Source organism: Tursiops truncatus, chromosome 5 (genome assembly GCF_011762595.2).
Source record: "Tursiops truncatus isolate mTurTru1 chromosome 5, mTurTru1.mat.Y, whole genome shotgun sequence".
NCBI lineage: Eukaryota > Metazoa > Chordata > Mammalia > Artiodactyla > Delphinidae > Tursiops > Tursiops truncatus.
The window spans coordinates 76,235-97,602 of NC_047038.1; the positions used below are offsets into that span (position 1 = coordinate 76,235).

The 21,368-nt window shown below is 49.8% G+C and overlaps 1 protein-coding gene across 10 annotated transcripts in view; it reads left to right on the top strand.

Annotated features, from left to right (window-relative positions):
* The window catches only part of PIGG (phosphatidylinositol glycan anchor biosynthesis class G (EMM blood group)), a 40,884-nt gene that overhangs the window by 9,923 nt on the left and 9,593 nt on the right, over positions 1–21,368 (top strand). For 6 of the 10 annotated variants that reach the window (XR_012331793.1, XR_012331794.1, XM_033856434.2 and 3 more), the window contains 7 exons: positions 364–552; positions 1,468–1,609; positions 8,336–8,548; positions 12,305–12,522; positions 12,682–12,963; positions 14,191–14,648; positions 16,941–17,132. Coding sequence is in view for 7 of the 10 variants with exons in the window: in XM_033856434.2 (XP_033712325.1) it covers positions 364–552; positions 1,468–1,609; positions 8,336–8,548; positions 12,305–12,522; positions 12,682–12,963; positions 14,191–14,648; positions 16,941–17,132 (1,694 nt within the window). In the remaining 3 variants the exon portion in view is untranslated. Of the gene's footprint in view, positions 1–363; positions 553–1,467; positions 1,610–8,335; positions 8,549–8,663; positions 8,707–12,304; positions 12,523–12,681; positions 12,964–14,190; positions 14,649–15,685; positions 15,886–16,940; positions 17,133–19,964; positions 20,098–21,368 lie in introns of those variants that run through there. The other 4 variants (XR_002174831.3, XM_019927470.2, XM_019927472.3 and 1 more) reach the window with 4 other exon arrangements.

Here is a 21,368-nt window from a genome sequence, read left to right on the forward strand (position 1 = left end):
ATTTAACTTGGTTATCTGGTCAGCTTTAGTTTCAGCTCCGGTAGTGATCCTGAAGAATTGTTTTGTGAGAACAGCCTTTGTTTGTTTAAGTTATAATATGTTCTATCCATAACTTAGAGACATAAAAACAGTATTAGTGAAAGCTTAATCTAATGCAAACATTTTTTAAGACAGTTTTTATTTTGGGGGCTGCTTTGTTTGGTGTTTTGGTTTTGGTTTTGGTTTTGGTCTTTTCGAACTCCCATGAGTCCTAGTACCTAAAATGAGCCCGTAGGTTTTAAATGACCATATCACTTTTCCTCGAAGAGTGAACACCAGGGAAATCAGGGAGGCTATTCATATGCACTCTTTTTCCCTTTAAAGGTGGATGATAATGTTACAAGACATTTGGATAAAGTATTAAAAAGGCGGGATTGGGATGTGTTAATCCTCCACTACCTTGGGCTGGACCACATCGGCCACATTTCTGGGCCCAACAGCCCGCTGATCGGGCGCAAGCTCAGTGAGATGGACAGCGTCCTGATGAAGATCCACACCTCGCTGCTCTCAGAGGTGGGCCTAGAATGTCAAGGTGCCAGTGTTTCCTAGAAGAAATGTAGCTTCTACAGTGAACTGGGGTGACCTTGTGTGAGCTTCATACCTACCATCACTCAAGCAGCCTTCGCCTACAGAGCACGTGCCGTGTGCCGGGCACCGTACCCAGCAGCCCTGCAGAATAGCGGCTCTTAACATCTCGACCTGTTCATCCAGCTCATGTGTCCTGGAGGCCTTCTCTGTCGCTGTTGTCTGGGCATTTGTGGAGCTTAATCTCGAGCCAGGAGGGAAGAACAGGAAGCATAATCAATGAGCACATAAGTATTCTAGACAGTGATCGGTGCCGTAGCAGAACGTAGGGCAGGGGGAGGGCACAACATCTGAGAGAAAGGCTGTAATTTTAAACTGCGTGGTCAGAGCAGTCGTCCTTAAGGACGTGGGAGACGTGAGCCGAGACTTGAAGGGCAGGGGTGCCGCCGCGCCATCTGTGAAGGTGTATTCCAGGTGCAAAAGCAGCAAGGGCAAGTCAGAGCCTGTCAGGTACGTGCAGGGGCAGCAAAAGCCACTGGCCAGAGCCCCAGGGGCCAGGGGCAGCTCTGTTTGACAGATAAGGAGACTAGGGCATGAAGAGCAATGTGCCCAGGCGCCCATAGCTTGGAAACGGCAAAGACAGAAACCAAGCCCTGATTCTCTGCCCTGAGAGGCCTAACACAACCCTCCTGTGCTCCGTGACCTCCATGTGATTCCGTTTGTTTTATTTATGACATTACTCGACGTTGGCCCTTCGATCTGACTATAAGCTCATAGGTTAAAAAGAAAAGAAAAGAAAAATTTAGGAAGAGCTACTATTTACAAAGTAAAGCTGAAATCTGAGAACACATGATCTTCTCCCCAGGCTGGGTTCAGCTGAAATGTATTTCCTTTACCTTCTAGGAGAGAGAGACTCTGTTACCCAATCTGCTGGTTCTTTGTGGTGATCATGGCATGTCTGAAGCTGGAGGTCACGGAGCCTCTTCTGTGGAGGAAGTAAACACCGCTATGATCTTAATCAGCTCTGCATTTGAAAGGAAACCTGGTGAGAATTTGGGAATGTTTAACACTTTAAAACTGTACTTTATTTCTTTGCTTTCTGTAGTTTGATTTTAATTTTAAAAACCATTTAACCATTTTTGGAAGCTGTGTAAGTTTGGAAAAGAACCCTGAACGATGTGAGAATGAAAAATAATGGGACAAGGGCCAGTCAGGATTTGGAGTTTACGTTTCTTGCCGATTCTTAAAATACAAATGTTCTTTTTGGGAATTGTGTGCCATGAATGTCACCGCCTCGATATCTGGAACTGTTAGTAAAGAGTGCCAGTGGCTTCGAGACATCTGAAGTGCACGTATGAATTGAGAGAAACATAAAAATTTTAAGTTAAGAAGCAGTATCCGTTATCTGAGACTATATGTTGAACAGCAACGTCAGCGAGAACCACAGGAGCAGGACTGAGTAGGACTGAGGGCCCGCATTCAGCGCTCAGACACAGCGCAGCTCTCCAGCCCAGACACGCCGGTGCCCTCGACCAGCACAGACCTGTGCACAGCCTCTGCCCCCTCACGTCGTCACACGCAGGCAGCCAGCTCACCAGCTGTTTCCACACTGGACGCTCTGGCTTCTCTCGGGTGACCCTTCAGCACCGCTCAGCAGTGCTGACCCCTAGTCCGGGGACCTCCACGTTTCTGGTCTCCCTCTCCCTCTCCCTCTGCTGTCCAGTCGTCTTTGCTGGCTTAGCCTCCTTGCCCTGGCCTTTTTTCTGGACTGCCTTTGTTTCATTCTGCGTTCACTCCTGAGATGATCTCATCCACTCCCATGGTTTTAAATGCCATGAATAGGCTCACACGTGTCAGATTTATCCCTCCAGCTGTCTCCCCTTTTCCAACCTCCAGACTGTCTACTCCACTGCCTGCCGATGCCTCCGCCTGGATCTTCCACAGGCAGAGCAAACGTGACTTCACCTGCAATCTGCCCTCCCTGTTTCCCCGTCAACAGATGGCGCCATTCACGCGGCTCTTCAAGTTGGAAACGTGGGCGTCCACCTCGATCTGCCCTCCCTGCTCCTCGCATGAGCCCAACCGCCCGGCTCCCAGCGCCCACACGTGCCACCTTTCAGTAGCTGAACCTCGGATACAGTAAAACTCCCGCGTGAGACTTCTCGCCTCCCTCACGGCTTTGTGTTGAGCCACATCCTTCACTACTCGCTGAATCCTGACCTCTCCCGCAGGTCCTCCAAGTGATAACTCTTCCTCACGCGCCCGACCCCGTGCTCCTCAGCCCCTCAGCCTGCTCATACGCTCGTCCTTGGTCTCAGCCAAAAATCCAAACCACCTTCCTTCCGGTCGTCTCACAGTGCTCGTGTATTCTGCCGTCATCCTTCGCGTGGTTTGTAATCACAGCCTGAATCGTGTGGTTGCGTCCATCTCTCTCCTTGCTGTGCGCTACACTTGGGCAGAGCAGAGTCTGTTTTATTCATCACTGTATGCCTTGGGTCTCAACATTGCCTGGCATTTGGTGGACGCTGAAAATATTTATGGAGTGAATGAGTCTTCCACTTGAGTAGGGATTGGTTGGGGAAGAAGCTCCACCTGTTTCCTTTTCTCTTTTTACAGCACTGCCTCTTTGGGTGTCTGACCTCCTAAGGTATAAGTTTTTGGCTCTTGTAACCTGAGCCTTTCCTGGGTGCCCAGCTGGAGCCTGCCTTCCAGTGAGTGCACGCAGTGCCCATCAGAGCACTGGCCTCCATACACCCAGCTTTCCCGCTCTGCACGCCCAAAGCAGGGTCCCGTGGGGCTCCTCTACCTCAGTGAGAGCCCCAGGCCAGAAACACATCCATCTGTCCACCCATGCAGCAGAGGGGTACTGAGCGCCCACGGTAGGCTAGGCGCTGTGCTGGCACTACAGACAGGGAGCTTATAGTCTGGGGGGAGAAGAGACAACTAAGCTGACATGCATTTATTACAGGAATGTTAGGGTTATTTTTAACTAAAGTGCTGATGTTTCATTGCTCAGATGGGTTTTTAAGGATCTCCTCCCTGGGAGGCCTGACACATCTTCAGATAGGAAGGGCCAGGGCGGCTGTGCATAGGAACTACCTGCATGGGCTACTCACGCGGCTGACCTCAGTGCCAACAGTGAGTCTGAGCTCTTTCTTATTTTGTTTACTTGTTTGTTTGCTTTAAGGGTAGTTATACTGTCTTGTCATCACGCTTATTTTTTGAGCCTTTTAGTTCATTCAGAGTTGGTTAGCCATCGTCATTGTCAATTTTGGGACATATCACCTCTTTAGTGGTCACCACCACTTCCCCCAACCCAGTAACACACCCACCCCAGCCACCGGCAATCACTCATCTACCTGTCTCTACAGAGTTGCCTCTTCTGGGCATTCCATGTAATAAATGTAGTGTCTAAATGGTCTTTTAATAAATGGACCATGTAGTAAATGGTCTGTGTGACCAACTTCTTTCGCTAGGGTAATGTTTTCAAGGTTCATCCACATTGTAGCAGTTGTCAGGACCTCATTCCTTTCTGTTGCTGAATAATATTCCATTGTACAGATGCACCACACTTGTCCATCCATCCGTCCATCAGGTGATGGATATTTGGGTTGTTGCTACTTTTTGGCTATTATGAATGATGCTGTAGATAACGTTGATGAACAAGTTTCTGTGTGGACATGTATTTTCTTATGGTGTCATTTTCTTTCTCTAGTACAGCTTCGCTACTCTTCACCTGTGCTGTTGTTGTCAGATACATTCCATTTCTATATGTTGTAGGCTGACAACATATATATACACACACACACACACACACACACGCACACGCACACACACACACACACACGCACACACGTATGGTTTTATATACACATATATATGGTTCTATATAATTGCTTTGGAATTTAAGAGAAAAAATGTATTCATGCTGTCTTTTATAACTATATTACAATTTCTGGTACTCTTTGCTTTTTTTTTTTTTAAACTGGATCAGATTACCATCTGGAGTCACTAGCTTTCAGCCTGAAGAGCTTCCTTCAGGGTTTCTCGTAAGGCAGGTTTGCTAGCGATGAACTGTCGTTTTTGCTTTTTTAGTCTGTGGATGTCTTCATTTCACCTTGACTTTTTTTTTTTTTTTTTTTTTTGCACTACGCGGGCCTCTCACTGTTGTGGCCTCTCCCTTTGCGGAGCACAGGCTCCGGACGCGCAGGCTCGGCGGCCATGGCTCACGGGCCCAGCCGTTCCGCGGCATGTGGGATCTTCCCGGACCGGGGCACGAACCCGTGTCCCCTGCATTGGCAGGCGGACTCCCAACCACTGTGCCACCAGGGAAAGCCCCACCTTGACTTTTTGAAAGGTCATTTTGCTGGATGTAGGATTCTTGGTTGACTGGTCTTTTTCTTTCAGCTCTTTGTATGTGCTGTCCTACTGCCTTCTGGCCTCTGTGGTTTCTGATGAGAAATCAATCATTAATCTAATTAGGTTCCCTTCTTTCCCTCCTTGTCTTTCAACATTTTTATTATGTCCGTTAGTTTGTGTTTGTCCAACTTGGAGTTCATCGAGCTTCTTAGATGTGTCAATTTGATGTTTCCCATCAAATTTGGAAGATTTTTTGTCTGTTTCTCAGGTTGCATAATTTTTATCAGTCTGTCTTTAAATTTGCTGATTCTTCTGCCAGTTGAAAATCTCCTGTTGAGCCTTTACAGTGAATATTTCATTTTAGTTATTATATTTCTCAACTTCAGAGTTTCCCTCTGGTTCTTCTTTATAATTCCTGCCCCTCTGTTGATAACCTCTATTGGATGGCACACTGCCATCACACCTTCCTTTACTTCTTTACGCATAGTTTCCTTTAGTCCTTTGAACACATTTACGATGACTGCTTGGAAGACTTTGTCTGTTAACTCTGACATCTGGGCCCTTCCCAGGAAGATTCTGTTGCCTGCTTTTTCTTCTCTTTGAATTGTACTTTCCTGTTTCTTGGCATAATTGCTTGGAGTTTTTGATGAAAACTGAACATTAAATACTATATTGCAGTAACTCTAGCTACTGTTCCCCTCCCCTCCAAGGGCCTGTCGTCATTGTTTGCGTGTTGGTTTGTTGAGTACCTTGGCTGGACTGCTCCAGGGAAGCCTTGACCCCCACTTGTAAAGTCTGCTGTCGTTCCCGTGAGGGCGCCGCGCCCTGGGAGCCAGCGGAGCTCTGTGACGGTCACTTTCTGTGGCGGCTCTAAGTTGTTGCCTCTCTTGCTGCCACACCCACCCAGCTGTTGGCTCCCCTCATTGCAGGATGATTGCTGTCTCGTTTTCGACAATTTATAATCAATGTGCTCTGCAGTCTGGTCTCATCCTATTTGGGCCACTTTGCAGAAATCATTTCGAGGCCAGTCTTTGAGTCTCTTCTGATGCCAGGGGAGCCCTTCTTAGCTGTCTTTTCTCCCTGATCCTCTCTGGTAAACTTCCAGCTGGCCTGTGGTTTAACCTGTTGCTCTCATGAAGCTGCCAGCTTCCTCTTAGTTGCTTACCTCCAAAACCTTCATAGTTTTCAAGAGCATCCTTAGGCTTGAATTCCCCATATTCTTTTTAAAGTAATGTCAGTTCTTGTTGATACGTCTCTAAGTCTCTTTTAATTTATATGTCTCCATCCCCATCCTCTTTTATTATGATTATCTGTTGAAGAACCTGGTCAGTTGTCCTGTGGAGTCTCTCTCTGCATTGTCTGCTAACATGTCCTTTGCTCATCCGGTAAATCCCGCTGACCTGGAGTCATGAGCAGATTCAGATCCTGTTGGTTCGGTTGGTTTGGACCAGACTCTTGCTAGCAGGAGGCACAGAGTGTCCGACTTGTCTGCTGTGTGGTGATGTCAGTAGCCACTGATGCCCACCTAGGGCCACTAATTCACTAGAGGTTACAAATAGTGATGTTTTAATTCTGTAAGTCCTTTTTTTTTTTTTTTTTCACTAATTAGCCAAAATAATTCAGTAAAGAGAATCTTCCCCCATCTACTTTTTGGTTACCCAGCATTACCATTTATATAAGAGAGAGGAGGTCACTGACGGCTTATTCTTCCCAATTAATTCCCAGTTTCAAATCAGTGAATTAGTTCACTATGAGTTCACTAGCGTGCTTCAACTATGACCAATTAGTTTTTATTTTTATTTTTGGGACATTTTGAACTCATGGATTTAAGCTTGTTTCAATTCACTATAGATACTATTTAATATTATCTAATATTCCATTTGTCCCATCTTTGGGAACTGGGAACATCTTCAGATGACCTCCTGAGTCCTTCTGACCTTACAGTCCCAGAGGCCTTAGTATCTCTGAGGGCTCTGTTGCTGTCTAGTCCGAGCAGGTGTCCCAGCCGCTTGTGCACAAGCCCTTCCCTGGACCTGAAATCAGCTGCTTCTCCAAGATGCCCTGGTTCCTTTCAGTGGAAAGGGGTCTTTGAGGACCACCGTCTCACAGCTAGCAGTGCTCATGCATACTGGCTTACTCATTTCTGTACAAAGTGAGGAAATCTCTTTAAAATAAAATTGATCTTGAGTTCGTATTGATAACTCGCCCTTCACTTCACTGCTGTAAAATTACCTCCTGAGATCTTTCACCTGTGCTGTCTTCCTCCCGAGCTTAGAATCCCGGTTGTCAGTACCCTCGGATCTGACGGAGTATCGTGTGAGGCCCTCAGTGGTCTCAGCACAAGACCAGCACCATCGCTAATATCAGAGCAAAAGCAATTTAAGGTGGGGTTTTTGTTTTGGGTTTTGTTTTGTTTCAGATCAAAGCACCTAATGTAAGAAAATTCTAGAAGGAAACAAATAATAATGTTGGGTGGAAATGTTCTTCTGAGTGAACCCGGAAGCCATCAGTGAATGGTTGGTCAAGAAAAGGTTAATACATCTCATCAAATTAAAAAGAAAAATTGTATACAACCAGAAATTGCCACAGTCAAAGTAAAAGCTTTATAAACTCACACTAGAGTGTCTAAGAGACTTGCACCGGCACTGCCTGTCCCGGGTAGACTCTCCTGGTGACCCCCCAGCCCCCAAGACCTGCACTGTAGCTTCTGAGGTCTGTGGGCCAGATGCTCTCTTTACAGATGACAAAATTCTGAGTTTCTTATCCAAAGCCTCCCACTGGATGGTGGCACAGCAGGAGCCTGAGCCCAGTGTCCTGACGTCACACCCGTTCTCCTGGCAGGCATTCGGAGGCTGGCCAGCCACTGCTGGCCTTGGACTTGTTGGTAGGCGGTGTCTCGCTTGTCAGAGTTGGTTATGGAACTTGGCCCGGCTGGACCCAGCCTTGTTCTGCTCTCCCCAGTAGAGGCACCTGCTGCTGCTCAGGATGCGTGGAGAAGTCTGCATCAGCTTCCCTGTGGGGCTGCGTGGACTGCTCTGACTGCAGCGGAGCAGGGCCGCCAGAGATCCACCCTCAGCCTCGTTCAGCAGGGTGACCGTTGACCTCACCAAAGTGAACATCCCTCGGCATCCACCCCACGCTGTGAAACGCGCGGTGTTGAGTTTCCTGCGTTAGTGCCTCTCCCGCGTATTGTGTGCTGCTTTTTAGGGAGGCACCAGCCTCCGCAAAAAATGAGGATTCAGTGTTTTTACTGACGTGAAAAACAACGATGTGGTTTCCGTCTGAATCTACACAGGACGGTTTGAAGAGACGGGTGATTTGACTTACGTTACTTGTAGAAGGTCAAATTGAGGAGTGACCACCATCACATGTGTCCTAGGGCCTGTCACTCAAGCTGTCTTCTTTTTTCTAGGTGACGTCAGACGTCCAAAGTATATTCAACAGACTGATTTGGCTGCAACACTATCGATAGGGCTTGGTCTGCCGATTCCAAAGAGCAGCGTCGGCAATCTTATATTCCCAGTTATAGAAGGAAAGCCAATGAGGGAACAACTGAGATTTTTACATTTAAATACAGTACAGCTTAGCAAGTTGTTGCAGGAGAATGTTCCATCATATAAAAAAGGTAAGCCGCTTAGCAGCTGCTAACATCTCTCATGCTGTGTGTGTGTTTCCATCGCGCCTGATGTCCCCGTGGTGTGCACTACAGCAGTCTCTGACTGTGTGTTCCTTTTCATTAGAACCCTGACTATCACCATTAGCAACACCCACAGATGCAACCATGTAAGTCAAAATCTTTCATAAATTTACTTATTCAGCAAGTGCTGAATTTTTTTCACTAAGTTCCTGTTTGGCCAGGGGCTGTTGGAAGGACTAGAGACACAGCAGGAGGAGAGCTCTGCCCTCGTGGAGCTTATCATCCAGAGCGGGGGAGAGAGGAAAGCGACGACAGATGTCAGATAGTGATGGGCACCTTAGGAAGAGGCTCAGCCAGGGAAGGGTGGGGATGCAGGTGGGCGAGGGCCACTGGGGCAGGTTGGCCTGGGAGGGAGCCTTGTGGCAGACGCAGAGTCTTGCGGTGGGGATGTGCCTGCACAGTCGAGGAGTGACCGGGGGCCCGAGTGGCTGGAACTGGCAGAAGGCAGAAGGAGATGAGGGCTGAGGGCTGAGGGCCTTTTGGACATTGAAGGGGTTCTCACTTCCATTCTGAGTAAGTGGGGAGCTCCTGCAGGGTGTTGTGCAGAGCTGAAACCTTCCACTTGCATTTTCAGAGGCTCTCTCAGGTGCCCGTGTGGAGGGCTGTGTTGTGCTGCAGCAGAGCCAGGAGGCTGGTGCGCTACTTCAGTGCAAGGGGAGGGAGCGAGGGCCCAGGCAGTGGGATCCGGGACAAATGGTTGGTTCTGGATCTGCTTTGAAGGTAGGATTGGCTGATGCACTGGATGTGAGGTGAAGCAATCCAGTGACATAAGGAACAACTTGGGGTTTGCAGCTGAACAGTGAAAGGATGCAGTGAGCGTCACTGAGGTGGGGAAGGCTGTGGGAAGAGCGGGCTTGCAAGGCAGGGTGCTTGTGTGCATGCTGGGGGGCTGGGGCGGGGTCAGTGTCCACGAAGCCAATAAAGAAAGAATTTCAAGAAGGAGAGAGTGAGCATGTGTGTTGAATGGGGTTCGAGGTAAAATAAAATGAGGAATTGAGGGGACTTCCCTGGCGGTCCAGGGGTTAAAACTCCACACCTCCACTGCAAGGGGCATGGGTTCAATCCCTGGTCCGGGAGCTAAGATCCCGCAAGCCACGCGGCGTGGCCAAAAATAAAATGAGGAACTGAGAACCGTCCGCTCATACGGCAGGTGAGGTCTCAGCAACTTTGCTGACAGAGCGCTTCACGTGGAGACAGCCTGGCTGGCGTGGGTGCAGGTGAGGACCAGGGACAGGGCAACGGTCTGGCATCTGAGGTGGATGGGGCCCGAGCGGGGTGTGTCCTTCGTTTTAAGGACTGCGAGAAACTAGAGGTGTTTATATCTCTTTTTTTTTTGAGGGTGTTTATATCTTGGTAGGACAGCTCCCCAGGACCATACTTTCAATCAGTTTACTCTGACCCATCCAGGGACGTCAAGGCTAATGTTTGACGCTGGGGCTGGGGCTCGCTGGGAAATGCAGAGGAGGTCACCTCCCAGTTTGAGGCAACATTTGATGGGATGTTGGCAGGTCTGCCTACTTGAAGTGGTGGGGTACTGCCCAGTGGAGTGAACGCCTGTGAGTTTGTGGGGAGATGTAAACTGACCTTGAGTTGGTTGTGGAAGACACACCCTGCCGTCGGGGAGTGGTTGGGAACCAGATGTCCTGAGTGGCAGGAGGGCATGGGGAGCACAAGCTCTTAGATCGTGAGACAGCCCGGCCAGCAGCTCTGTCAAAGGTGAGGCCCGACCGCTGTGCACATTTCAGTGCAGACCAGAGGCAAATAGCGTATGAGTTTGGTAGCTTTTGCAAATCCGTTGTTGTTGGTAGTCTGTGTCCTTTCTCCTATACCAACAACTAATAAAAATGAAACCCAGAAAACGGTGGGGTCGTTTGCTTATTTCAGGGATAGCAGGGTAGGGAGGATTGAGCACTGCAGTGGCTGTGGCCGTAATGAGCCTGTGAAATGAACAGAGGCCAGTCCCCGGAACCAGAAAGCACCCCCAGGGCTTCACACCCCCATCCAGGATGTCAAGGCCTGCCATGATATCCACCCCAGTCTGATGCAACTCGCTCGTCTGACCACTTTTTGGTCGTAGTGGGGGCTGTTATCACCTGTGGACCTTTGCGTGTGCTCTTCCTACTGATTGGATGCTGTTCTACCTGTTCCACAGGTTAGTTCTTGGGCATCCTTTACATTTTAGCTTCACTGTCAGACCTCCCTTGTCCCCCACACTCAACCCCATTCTTAAGTCAGTTCCCTTTCCGTTACCAAGGGTCTCTCACCATTCCGTCTATAGTATATTTTCCCTCCGTAGTATTTTTCACTATTTGTAGTTTCATGCATGTGTGACAACCCTGCTGGATCACAGACCCACATTGTCAGGACCTATTCTGACGCATCTAGCATGTAGTCAGTGTTCAGCCCATTTTTGTTTGGACGCATGCACAGGTGCGCCCGTGTCTCTGGGACTCTAGGCGGTGGGGTGCAGACACAGGTGCCCCCGTGTCTTTGACTTTGGGGTGTAGCAAGTACGGGTACCAGCTTGGATCCAGACTTAGACCCCAGCTCTCACCTGCCTGCCCATGAGCGGGTGTCTGAGTTGCCTCCTCTCTGAAATGGGTGTCTAACCTTTCCAGTCCCATAGGTCACTGGGAGAGGACCTGAGTGAGGGCTTAGGGTCACGCCTGCCACCAGCACTTGGTACAGGTCAGCTGGCTCCAGCAGCAGTGGTGGGGCTGCAGGCATCGGGGCCCATGCTCAGGGGTCGGGCTGTGATCAGGGAAGGCGGGGTGGGGGCACTGCTGGTGGGCTGGGCCAAGGCCCCTGAAAGGCATGGCCCAGACCACCTTGGAACAGCTCTGCTTGAAGTTGAAAGAGCATGTTAGGTACCAGGGAGTCTCGGGAGAGAAGTTCTTGCTCAGCCGACCAGCCGAGTTACAGTTGAGTCTGGTCCAGCCCTGAAAGGAAGGAAGGCAAGACCCCTGGCCTTGGGCGGCGCGCCACTGTCGTCCCCAGTGGGGAGCCGGCTGCAGCTGGGGCTGGGCTCCATCCACGAGCCATCACGCAGCCCTGGCTTTATGTCGGCCGTGGACCATTCAGCCGGTGTGGTGCGTGGGAGACATAGCTCAGCGTTGTGGTAGGAGGGCTGGGAGACTGCCACCCCTTCCCAAAGAAGACTGGTGAAGAAGGGAAGCAGGTGAAAGAGGGCCTCTGGCAGTGAGAGGCAGGAGGGGCCGGCCTGCCTCGGGGAGGGGCACGCGGTGGAGCGGGTGTCAGGCCCCTGCCTGCCCCGTCCTCACCCAGAGCGTGAGGGTCGGAAGGATTTTGTAGAACTGAGGGCTCTCATGCAGTGCATTCCTGGGACGTTTTGTACTGCACCTTGAGGAAGAAGAGTGGAGAGAGAGAAGGGGGAGGAGGCGGCAAGTGGGAGGCGGAGAAGGCGGGGCTGAGCAGCGGGCAGACGCTGCTGTCCGTGGCGTGCACCGAGGGCTGGCGGGCAGGAGGGACGGCAGAGGACAGGCTGGCTTCATCCGCTGTTGGGGTTTTACCGGAGGTGTTGGCAGCCGCCCCCACCCCCGGAGTTCATCTTGGTTAGGTGTCAGGCTTTGCCATGTGCCGTGAATAACTGAGCACTCTGAGATTACAGTTACACACGTGCGTGCGTGTCGGTGATGTGTGTGTGTTGCCTTTTCTTCTCGGCAGAGCCTGGGTTTGAGCAGTTTAAAGTGTCCGAAAGGTTGCACGGGAACTGGGTCAGACTGTACTTGGAGGAGAATAGCTCAGAAGTCCTTTCCAACCTGGGAAGCAAGGTTCGCAGGCAGTACTTGGACGCGCTGAGGGCCCTGAGCCTGTCCCTGAGCAGACAAGCAGCCCAGTATGACGTCTACTCCATGGCGGTGGGGACCGTCCTGGTCCTGGAGGTATGGCTGCCTGTGCAGTGTCGCGGCTCCGCTGTTAAACTGGGCACCTAGCTTGGCCGGGATTGGGTAGTTTAAAGGACGTAGAAAGTTTCTAGAAAAGCGAAGGGAGAGCCCCCTGCGTGGTGGAGTCGCGGACGCCACCGCTGCTTCTTGTTGCAGGTCCTCGCGCTGCTTCTGCTCAGCGGCCCCCGGGCACTGAGCGGCAAGGCCGAGCTGGACGTCCCTCTGCCGTCGCCCGCCTTCTCTCTGCTCTGTTACCTGCTGCCCCTGGGCCTCGTAGCGCTCCACGTCACCGTGTGCACCTCCGCAGGCGGAACGTGCTACCTGTGCAGCCTCCCGTGGCTGACGGCAGGCGGAGTGATGGTGCTGATTTCCACACTGCTCTGCGCAGTCCTGTCTGCTCTCACCGGGATGTTTGCCGGCGGAAAGCGTCTGAGTAAGGTAAGGCCGGCTTTCCAGATAGGCTGTTCTTGTTCCTCCAGCTGATGAGACACGGGTTAAGCCCCTGGTGCGTACCAGGCATGGTGCTGATGGGAGCCGAGGAAAGGGCCCACCCTTCATGGGAGCCAACAGGACGTGCTCACAGGGGCTGGTCTCCCGGGTCCCTGGGCATCCCGACTTGACACGCTCAGACCTGTGCTATGAGGTTTCATGCCTTCCTTCTCAGTTAGAAAGACAGGGTCCCTGGCACTGTAACCAGGGGACTGTCCAGAGCGGCTGGCACAGAGGGACAGGCAGCTGGCTGACGGGGGGCCAAGAGGAGACAGACCCCGCCCTCATCCTGCCTCATAAAATGCAGTTTCCTCTGCTAGACTGATGTTCTCCTTTAGAATTCTTGCAGCCTTTGGCCTCTGACACCTTCATTCATCAGCTGCTTGTGGTGGCAGGGTGGTGAGAGAGAGGTGGGCAGTCCCAGTTGGTCCACAGTGCCCAGAGCCCAAGGGACCCAGTGCAGTGACTCGTCACAGGGCCACAGACGCCCCCCCCAACCTGTGTGGTGTCGTTTACCACACATATGTCTCCCCGCTGGAGCATGGGCTTCCCTAGAGCAGTCTGATTCTCCAGGGCCTGAGCAGGCTCACAGTATCAAGCTCTGGCATGTACTAGCTGCACGCAGTTAGCAGAACAAATATCGAGTAGTACTGAATGACGGCCATGGAGTCCTCAGTTTACTTTAAATGCTTTAAATTAGTGTATTTACGGGCTAGTACTGTGATGCCAACTGCTGTAATGGAAACTCTCTGGATTTCTGGAAAGTTCTTGGAGAACTTAGGTGTCTGGTTCGGTGGAATACACCCTTGGGGCTCTTTGGTTTCCAGTAACAGGCAGTGGCTCAGAGGGCAAGGACAGGCTGCAAGGAGGGTCCGGCCTGGGACTGGTGGGCAATGCTGCAGGCTCCGGCACTGCCGAGACTGCTTGGGTCCAGACAGCTTCAGTCTCCTTGTCACTCAGCTTAGGACTTGCAGTCCGGGGAGGACCGCCCTGCTGTTTCCACGTCCTCCTGGCGGTGCTCGGGGGGACGGGGAGTAGTGGGTGCCGGGCATGAGGGGCAGCAGGTGTCTGTCACGGCAGGTTAGGTTCTGTGAGCGAAAGCTGTAAGCTCGGGCAGCAAGAAGATGATGTGCTGTTCAGATTTTTCCCATATAAAATACGTTTTCCTTTTTACAGAATCCACCTCAGTGCAACTCAAGGTGGTCGGAGTTAGATCTTCTCATCTTGCTGGGGACCGTGGGCCACACGTTGAGTCTGGGCGCAAGCAGCTTCATCGAAGAGGAGCCCCAGACGTGGTACTTCCTCGTCAACACGCTGTGTCTAGCTCTGTGCCACGAAATCTACAGAAACTGCTTTCTGGGAGACGACTGTGCGCCTCAGAGTTGCCCGCACGCGGGAGAGGACTTTGACGGGGTCGCAGCGGCCCCACAGGGCAAGAGCCCTGGCCCTGACGTGTGGGAGCTCGACAGAGCGTCCAGGCACCCCTCTCCCCTGGGAGCGCTCAGAGGCCCTGAAAGGTGGATGGTGCTGGCGAGCCCGTGGCTGATTCTGACCTGCTGCCGGCTGCTTCGGTCACTGAACCAGACGGGTGTGCAGTGGGCCCACCGGCCTGACCTGGGGCACTGGCTCACCAGGTGAGGGCAAAAGCCGTGGCCTCGGGCCAGACCCTCCGTAGGCCTGTTTTTCATATTCAGGATAGAAATGGCATTTGAGATCTGAAGAAATAGAAAACTAACCCATGATTTGACATTGAGAGGTGAATTTATTTGAGGCTAGCTTGATAGTTTGGTTTTTTATCGCTGAATCCCTGTAAGTGTTCATGTTTGAGAACCTGTGAATTTTAAAATGATCACTGCAGCAGGATGTAGTTTGTCACTCGCTGCCCTGACCCGCTGGTGCGAGGCTGGGGTGACGGGCTGGCAGGGCCTGTGCCCAGGAGCCCTTGGGAGAGTGGCTTTGCCTTCTGTGCTTCCGCCCTTCTCTCCCCGCCCCCAGGAAGGGCAGCTGCGTTGGCTGGAGCCTGTAGGTGAGCCTTCAGCCTCCTCTGAGGCCTCTCACGAGTGGCTGGGAAATGGAGTAGAAAGTATAGCAGATACAGAGGATTGAAGTACAGAGAAGAAACTAGGACAGAAAAGACCAGCATTTGGTCATATCATAAGTTTTACTCTCTGTCAGTGAAGGCTTAGAAAACTAAAGTATGGGAGCAGTGAAATGAAAAAGTGTTTCCAAGAGTGACAAGGGTCACTGTCGGATCGCTGGGAAGAGCTTCTGTAAGAATTGTCAGCAGGAAGCAGGGCTCAGGAAGGTCGTAGACATGTTCCTAAAGGAGGAAGTGGCGAAGGAGAGAACAGGAAGTGCTCACTCCTGCTCGTGATTCGGGAACTTCAGTTAGATAAGAATGTGCGGTTTTATACGTGATGAGGGAGGGGACAAAAACCCAGGCTTGGCGAGCACTGGGGAGTCCTGGGGCCACACACTGGCACAGTCCTTTTGGAAGATACCTGGAATTGTACATCAAAGGCCGTAAGCTTGTTTATTCCTCTGGCCAAATAATGCTCATGATAAATTTCTACCAAGTGTTAACAGTACTAGCAAACCTTCGGCAACCATAGTAATCACAGGTAGCGTTTTCCAGGTTCCTGCTGTGTGCCCACTCATTTCATTTTCACAGCAACCCTGAAGAGAGGGCGCTGGCCTGTCTGCGCTTGGGGTGTGGAAGCAGAGGGGAGCTGAGGCAGCACCAGGCAGAGCCAGAGCACGTGAGGATGAGAGCGTGCTGGGGCAGCACAACGACCTCACTTCTTATTTTCCTGGGAAGCTGCAGCACTGCGGGAAGATCTGCTGATTTCCACCCCCAGATGCACTAACATGGTGTGTAGGGATGCCGCCACCACCCCTGGCCCACTCTCCAGGGTGCAGCTGTGCCCACTCCTGGGTCTAGACCCTCCTCCAGCACACTGGACCCCCACCCCTTTCCATCAAGGGCGCTCCCCTCCTGCAGCACGATTCTCCCTGTCAGTTTGTAAAGAGGCTGCAGTTTCGGTGATTCCTCCTCCAGGGCGGAGCCTTTGAGAGACGCCCAATCACCGTCCCTATGCTCCATTTTCCATTTGTGACAATTGACAATGCAGGATCTGCATGGAACATGCAGCTTACAGAGCAACACCAGAGGCCCCAGCGTGGCCCCCATCACCGTCTGCATTCCCGGGACCCGTGCCCTGACACTGGCCTCCTTTCCTCTGCATCTTCCCAAGTTCGTCTTTCCGCGTGGCGTATACATGCCTCGGCTTAACGGCCCGTGAACACGTGGGCTTTGTGAGTGTGAGCTGCAGTGACTAGCATGGGAAAGAGCCCTGCCTTCCCAGGGCTCAGCTCGCCGAGGTGGCAGGGAGCGGTGGGCAAGGGCCGGGCAGAGAGAGGGCCTGTGACAGCCACGTGCCCAGCCTCTTCACCAGGTCTCCCCGCCTGGGAGGGGGCAGACGCTCCTGCGTGAGTCTGTGTGCACTGACGAGTGAATGGAAGAGGACAGTGCCAGGATGTGTGCGTCTCCCGTGAGCGGGCGCACGCTGGTAGATGTGCACTTTGCACACAGCCTCTTCACCTGTGGTTGGGGAAAATGAGGCTGCCCCAGAAAGGGGGCACCAGGGCAGCCAGCGGGCAGTGTTGACTATATCGCTGCCCTGGCCAGTGCAGAGCTGATGGTAGCTACCAGTTGTGAATGAGCAATGAGAGATTGGGTTAACGGCCCTTTATTTGTTCCACTTTAAGAACCTCTGTTTGAATTTAAAAAACAAAAAATTTTCTTTTTTGCTTTTCAGGAAAATGAGCTCTTTTTACTACAGTTCTGAGAAAGCCACTTGGTGTGGATCCATAATATCGCTAGTTATCCTTGGTAGTAATTGTTGGCATTTTACATTTCATTTCAGCTCTGATCATAAGGCTGAACTGTCTGTTCTGGCCGCAGTTTCCCTCATCATGATTTTTGTGTTGGTTCAGAAGAGGTGCTCCCTGGCATCAAAAGTGGCCATGGCGTTTGGCCTGCTGGGCATCTATTGCTACAGGGTGGCCATTGGAAATCTGCTGTTCCCCTGGCAGCAAAACAACAAAGACATTTCAAAGTAAGTGTACTGGCAGACACAAGCACTTGTTTTTAGATCTGTTCTAATGTTTTATGTACTAAAAAATGCCATGCAATCTTGAGAACATTGGAGTTTGGTCTTTGTGAATTGTGATTTTGTCAACGGTTACTGACAATGCCTCAGTGAACCAATTCTGTTAGCCTCTTTTTTTGAAAGGAGAGAGACGAATAACCTGGAAGTAAGGTCACTAAGATTTATTTATTTTTTTTTAGTAAGGGGTTCTTTAAAAATAAAGAATTTAAAGGATTCAGTTTTGCTCCATCAAGAAGTAACTAGTAATGAGGATAATAACGAGTGGATGCTGCCTAGGAGTTGGGGGGTGAAGCCTGCCAGAAAACCAAACTTTCCCGTAACTTACGTGAGTTCCTGGAGCGGGGGCTCATGGTGATTGAATCGTCAGGACCACTTTTTGCATGTCAAAGTGGCAGCTTTTTTGTTTTTAATGGTGATGTGGGCTGGGGTGGGCAGAGCCTGTTCTGGAGGGCTGTTCGTAAAACGTGTTAAGAACCTTGACTTTGTCCAACCCTCTGACTTGGGTGTCCTCTTCTAGAATTTATCTCAAAAATACAACCAGAGGTGAGGCGAGAGACTGGGGTATGGGCATGCTCTCTGAAGCATTACTTTACAGTTGCACAGAGTAAAAAACAAGGTAGTTGGCCAACAGTAGTGGGTAAGCCTCGGAGTTACGGTTTCAGGTCTTACATTTAAGTCTTTAATCCATTTTGAATTTATTTTTGTGCATGATGTAAGAGAGTTGTCCAGTTTGATTCTTTTAAACGTAGCTGTGTAGTTTTCCCAACACCATTTATTGAAGAGGCTGTCTTTCCCTCATTGTATATTGTTGCCTCTTTTGTTGTAGATTAATTGCCCGTATAAGTGTAGGTTCATCTGGGCTCTCTCTTCTGTTCCATTGATCTATGTGTGTGTGTGTTTGTGCATTACCATACTGTTTTGATTACTGTAGCTGTGTAATATGGTTTAAAGTTAGGGCACGTGATACCTCCATCTTTGTTCTTCTTTCTCAAGATTGTTTTGGCTATTTGGGGTCTTTTGTGTTTCCCTACAAATTTTAGAATTCTTTGTTCTAGTTCTGTGAAAAACACCATTGGTATTTTGATAGGGATTACATTGAATCTGTAGATTGCTTTGCATTGTATGGTCATTTTAACAGTATTAATTCTTCCAATCCAAGAACATGGGATATCTTTCCATCAGTTTGTGTTGTCTTCAGTTTCTTTCATCAGTGTCTTATAGTTTTCCAAATACAGGTCTTTTACCTCTTAGTTAGATTTATTTCTAGGTATTTTATTCTTTTGATGCAGTTGTCAGTGGGATTGTTTTCTTAATTTCTCTTTATGATAGTTTGTTGTTAGTTATAGAAATGCAACAGACTTCTGTTTATTAATTTTGTACCCTGCAACTTTACTGAATTCATTGATGAGCTCTAGTAGTTTTTTGGTATTGTCTTTAGGATTTTCTATGTATAGTATCATGGCATCTGCAAACAGTGACAGTTTTATTTCTTCCTTACCAATTTGGATGTCTTTTATTTCTTTCTCTTATCTGATTGCTGTGGCTAGGACTTCCAATACTATATTGAATAAAAGTGGCGAGAGTGGGCATCCTTGTCTTGTTCTTGATCTAGATCTTTTCACCACTGAGTATGATGTTAGCTGTGGTCTTATCGTATGTGGCCTTTATTATGTTGAGGTATGTTCCCTCTATACCCACTTTCTAGAGAGTTGTTTTTTCTTTTTATCGTAAATGGTGTTGAATTTTGTGAACTGCTTTTTCTGCATCTATTGAGATGACCATATGGTCTTCATTCTTCAGTTTGTTAATGTTGTGAATCACCCTGATTGATTTGTGGCTATTGAACCATCTTTGCATCCTTGGGATAAATCCTGCTTCATCATGGTGTGTGATCCATTTAATGTTTTGCTGAATTCGGTTTGCTAATATTTTGTTGAGGATTTGTTACCTGTGTTCATCAGTGATATTGGCCTATAATTTTTCTGTGTGCAATATCTTTGTCTGGTTTTGGTATCAGGGTGATGCTGGCCTCATAGTATGAGTTTGGAAGCATTCCTTCCTCTGTAATTTTTCGAATAGTTTGAGAAGGATAGGTATTAACTCTTCTCTAGATGTTTGGTATTGCTTTCCTAATCAGAGAAAGAAAAGCAAGTGTTATACTCTCTAAAAAGGTGTCAAGGTGAATTCTGAGGGCTATGGCCCGGTTGTTTGGGTGGCTGAGGGGCACAAGGGCCACACCTGGAAACAAGACCTGTCAACTGGTGTGGGACGTCAAGGTGATGCCAAGGGCCTGGCTGAGGTGACGGCAGAGTGGCAGGCCTTCACCTGAGGCAGGGAGGTCAGGTGGGGAGGGCATGGTGGGGAGACATCTTAAAGACTGTTCACTTCAAAGTCTGAGACTCTGGGCAGATGTCAAGGCTGGATGTCACATGTGAGGGCGTCCAATCCAGGGGTGTTTGTTTAAATCTCAAAGTGCAACACATGAATAAATTCCTCTTTCCTCTCGGATACACCTGATTTCACTTCAAGACTTCGATGACTTCCTTACCTTTCATGGATAGAACAGCATGTACCTTGTTGGTGCCCAAAATATAGGCCAGTGCACCCTTTCATTAACCTGCACTGCTTGGTTCACATCCGTCCCGTAGAAGGCTTCCATTCTCCACCCCGGTCTGTCCTGATTCTAGACCCCTCTTGGTTCTAGATCTGCCCCAATTCTAAAGCTGCCCTAATTCTAGGTCTGCCTGAAAGCAGCTTCTCTCCTTTCAATCCCCGCAGGCGCTGCTGTCCATCAGTATTCTAGAATCCTCTACATTTAGCTCTTGACTTTCATCTCCACTCTGAAGCCCAGACCTGGCTGGAGCAGAAAGCTGACGTTCAGTGGTTCTGGATGTGCAGGCACAGCTGGCTGGTGAGGGCAAGAGGTGGATCCATTAAAGGCATCCGGTGGCGCTCTCCCTCCTGTTCACAGTCAGTCCTCCGTGATACGGAACCCAGCCCTTTCTTCTTTGAAACTTCTCTGATTCCTTGGACCTTTGCTCATTTCCCCCTCTTTGACCCTGTGGGTCCGTCATCAGCACTCAGCTTAGCACACACCTTGGCGTGGTTGCATCTGACCCCAGCTCCTCCACCAGGGTGAGCCCCATGGCGGGCCTCATATCAGCCTCTCGTGTCTCCATGTTGCCAGTAGATAGTGCTCCACTCTTTACATTAAACTGATCATCCTAAAAAAAAAAAAACATTTTTTAAAAACGCAGAAACTGGGCTTGCCCGGTGGCGCAGCGGTTGAGAATCCAGCTGCCAGTGCAGGGGACACGGGTTTGATCCCCGGTCCGGGAAGATCCCACGTGCCGCCGAGCAACTGAGCCCGTGCGCCACAACTACCGAGCCTGTGCTCTAGAGCCCGCGAGCCACAACTACTGAGCCCACGTGCCACAACTACTGAAGCCCGCACGCCTAGAGCCCATGCTCTGCAACAAGAGAAGCCACCACAGTGAGAAGCCCATGCACGGCAATGAAGAGTAGCCCCCGATCACTGCGACTAGAGGGAGCCCCGCACGCAGCAACAAAGACCCAACGCAGCCAAAAATAAATAATAAATAAGATAAATAAGTTTATTTTTTAAAAATGTATAAACCTTTTCCTAAGAAAATCTGATATAGGAAAATTCAGTTTTCAACACAGATACATTCTTTTTTTTTAATTGATTTACTTTATTTATTTAATTTTGGCTGCATTGGGTCTTCATTGCTGTGTGCAGCTTTCTCTAGTTGAGGCGAGCAGGGGCCACTCTGTTGCAGTGCGTGGGCTTCTCATTGCAGTGGCTTCTCTTGTGGAGCACGGGCTCTAGGCGCGCGGACTTCAGTAGTTGTGGCTCACGGTCTCTAGAGCACAGGCTCAGTAGTTGCGGCACATGGGCTTAGTGACTCTGCTGCATGTGGGATCTTCCCGGACCAGGGCTTGCTTGAACCCGTGTCCCCTGCATTAGCAGGCGGATTCTTAACCACTGCGCCACCAAGGATGTCCCCAGATACATTCTTAAGGTGAACATTTCATTTAAAATTTGATTTACTTAGCGTCACTTTAAATAATCAGCTTTTCTAGTACTGTATAAAATGTTTGATTTATGAATTGATCTAAAATCTGTTTTAGGAATGTATAGTGCCATAAATTGTATCCTTT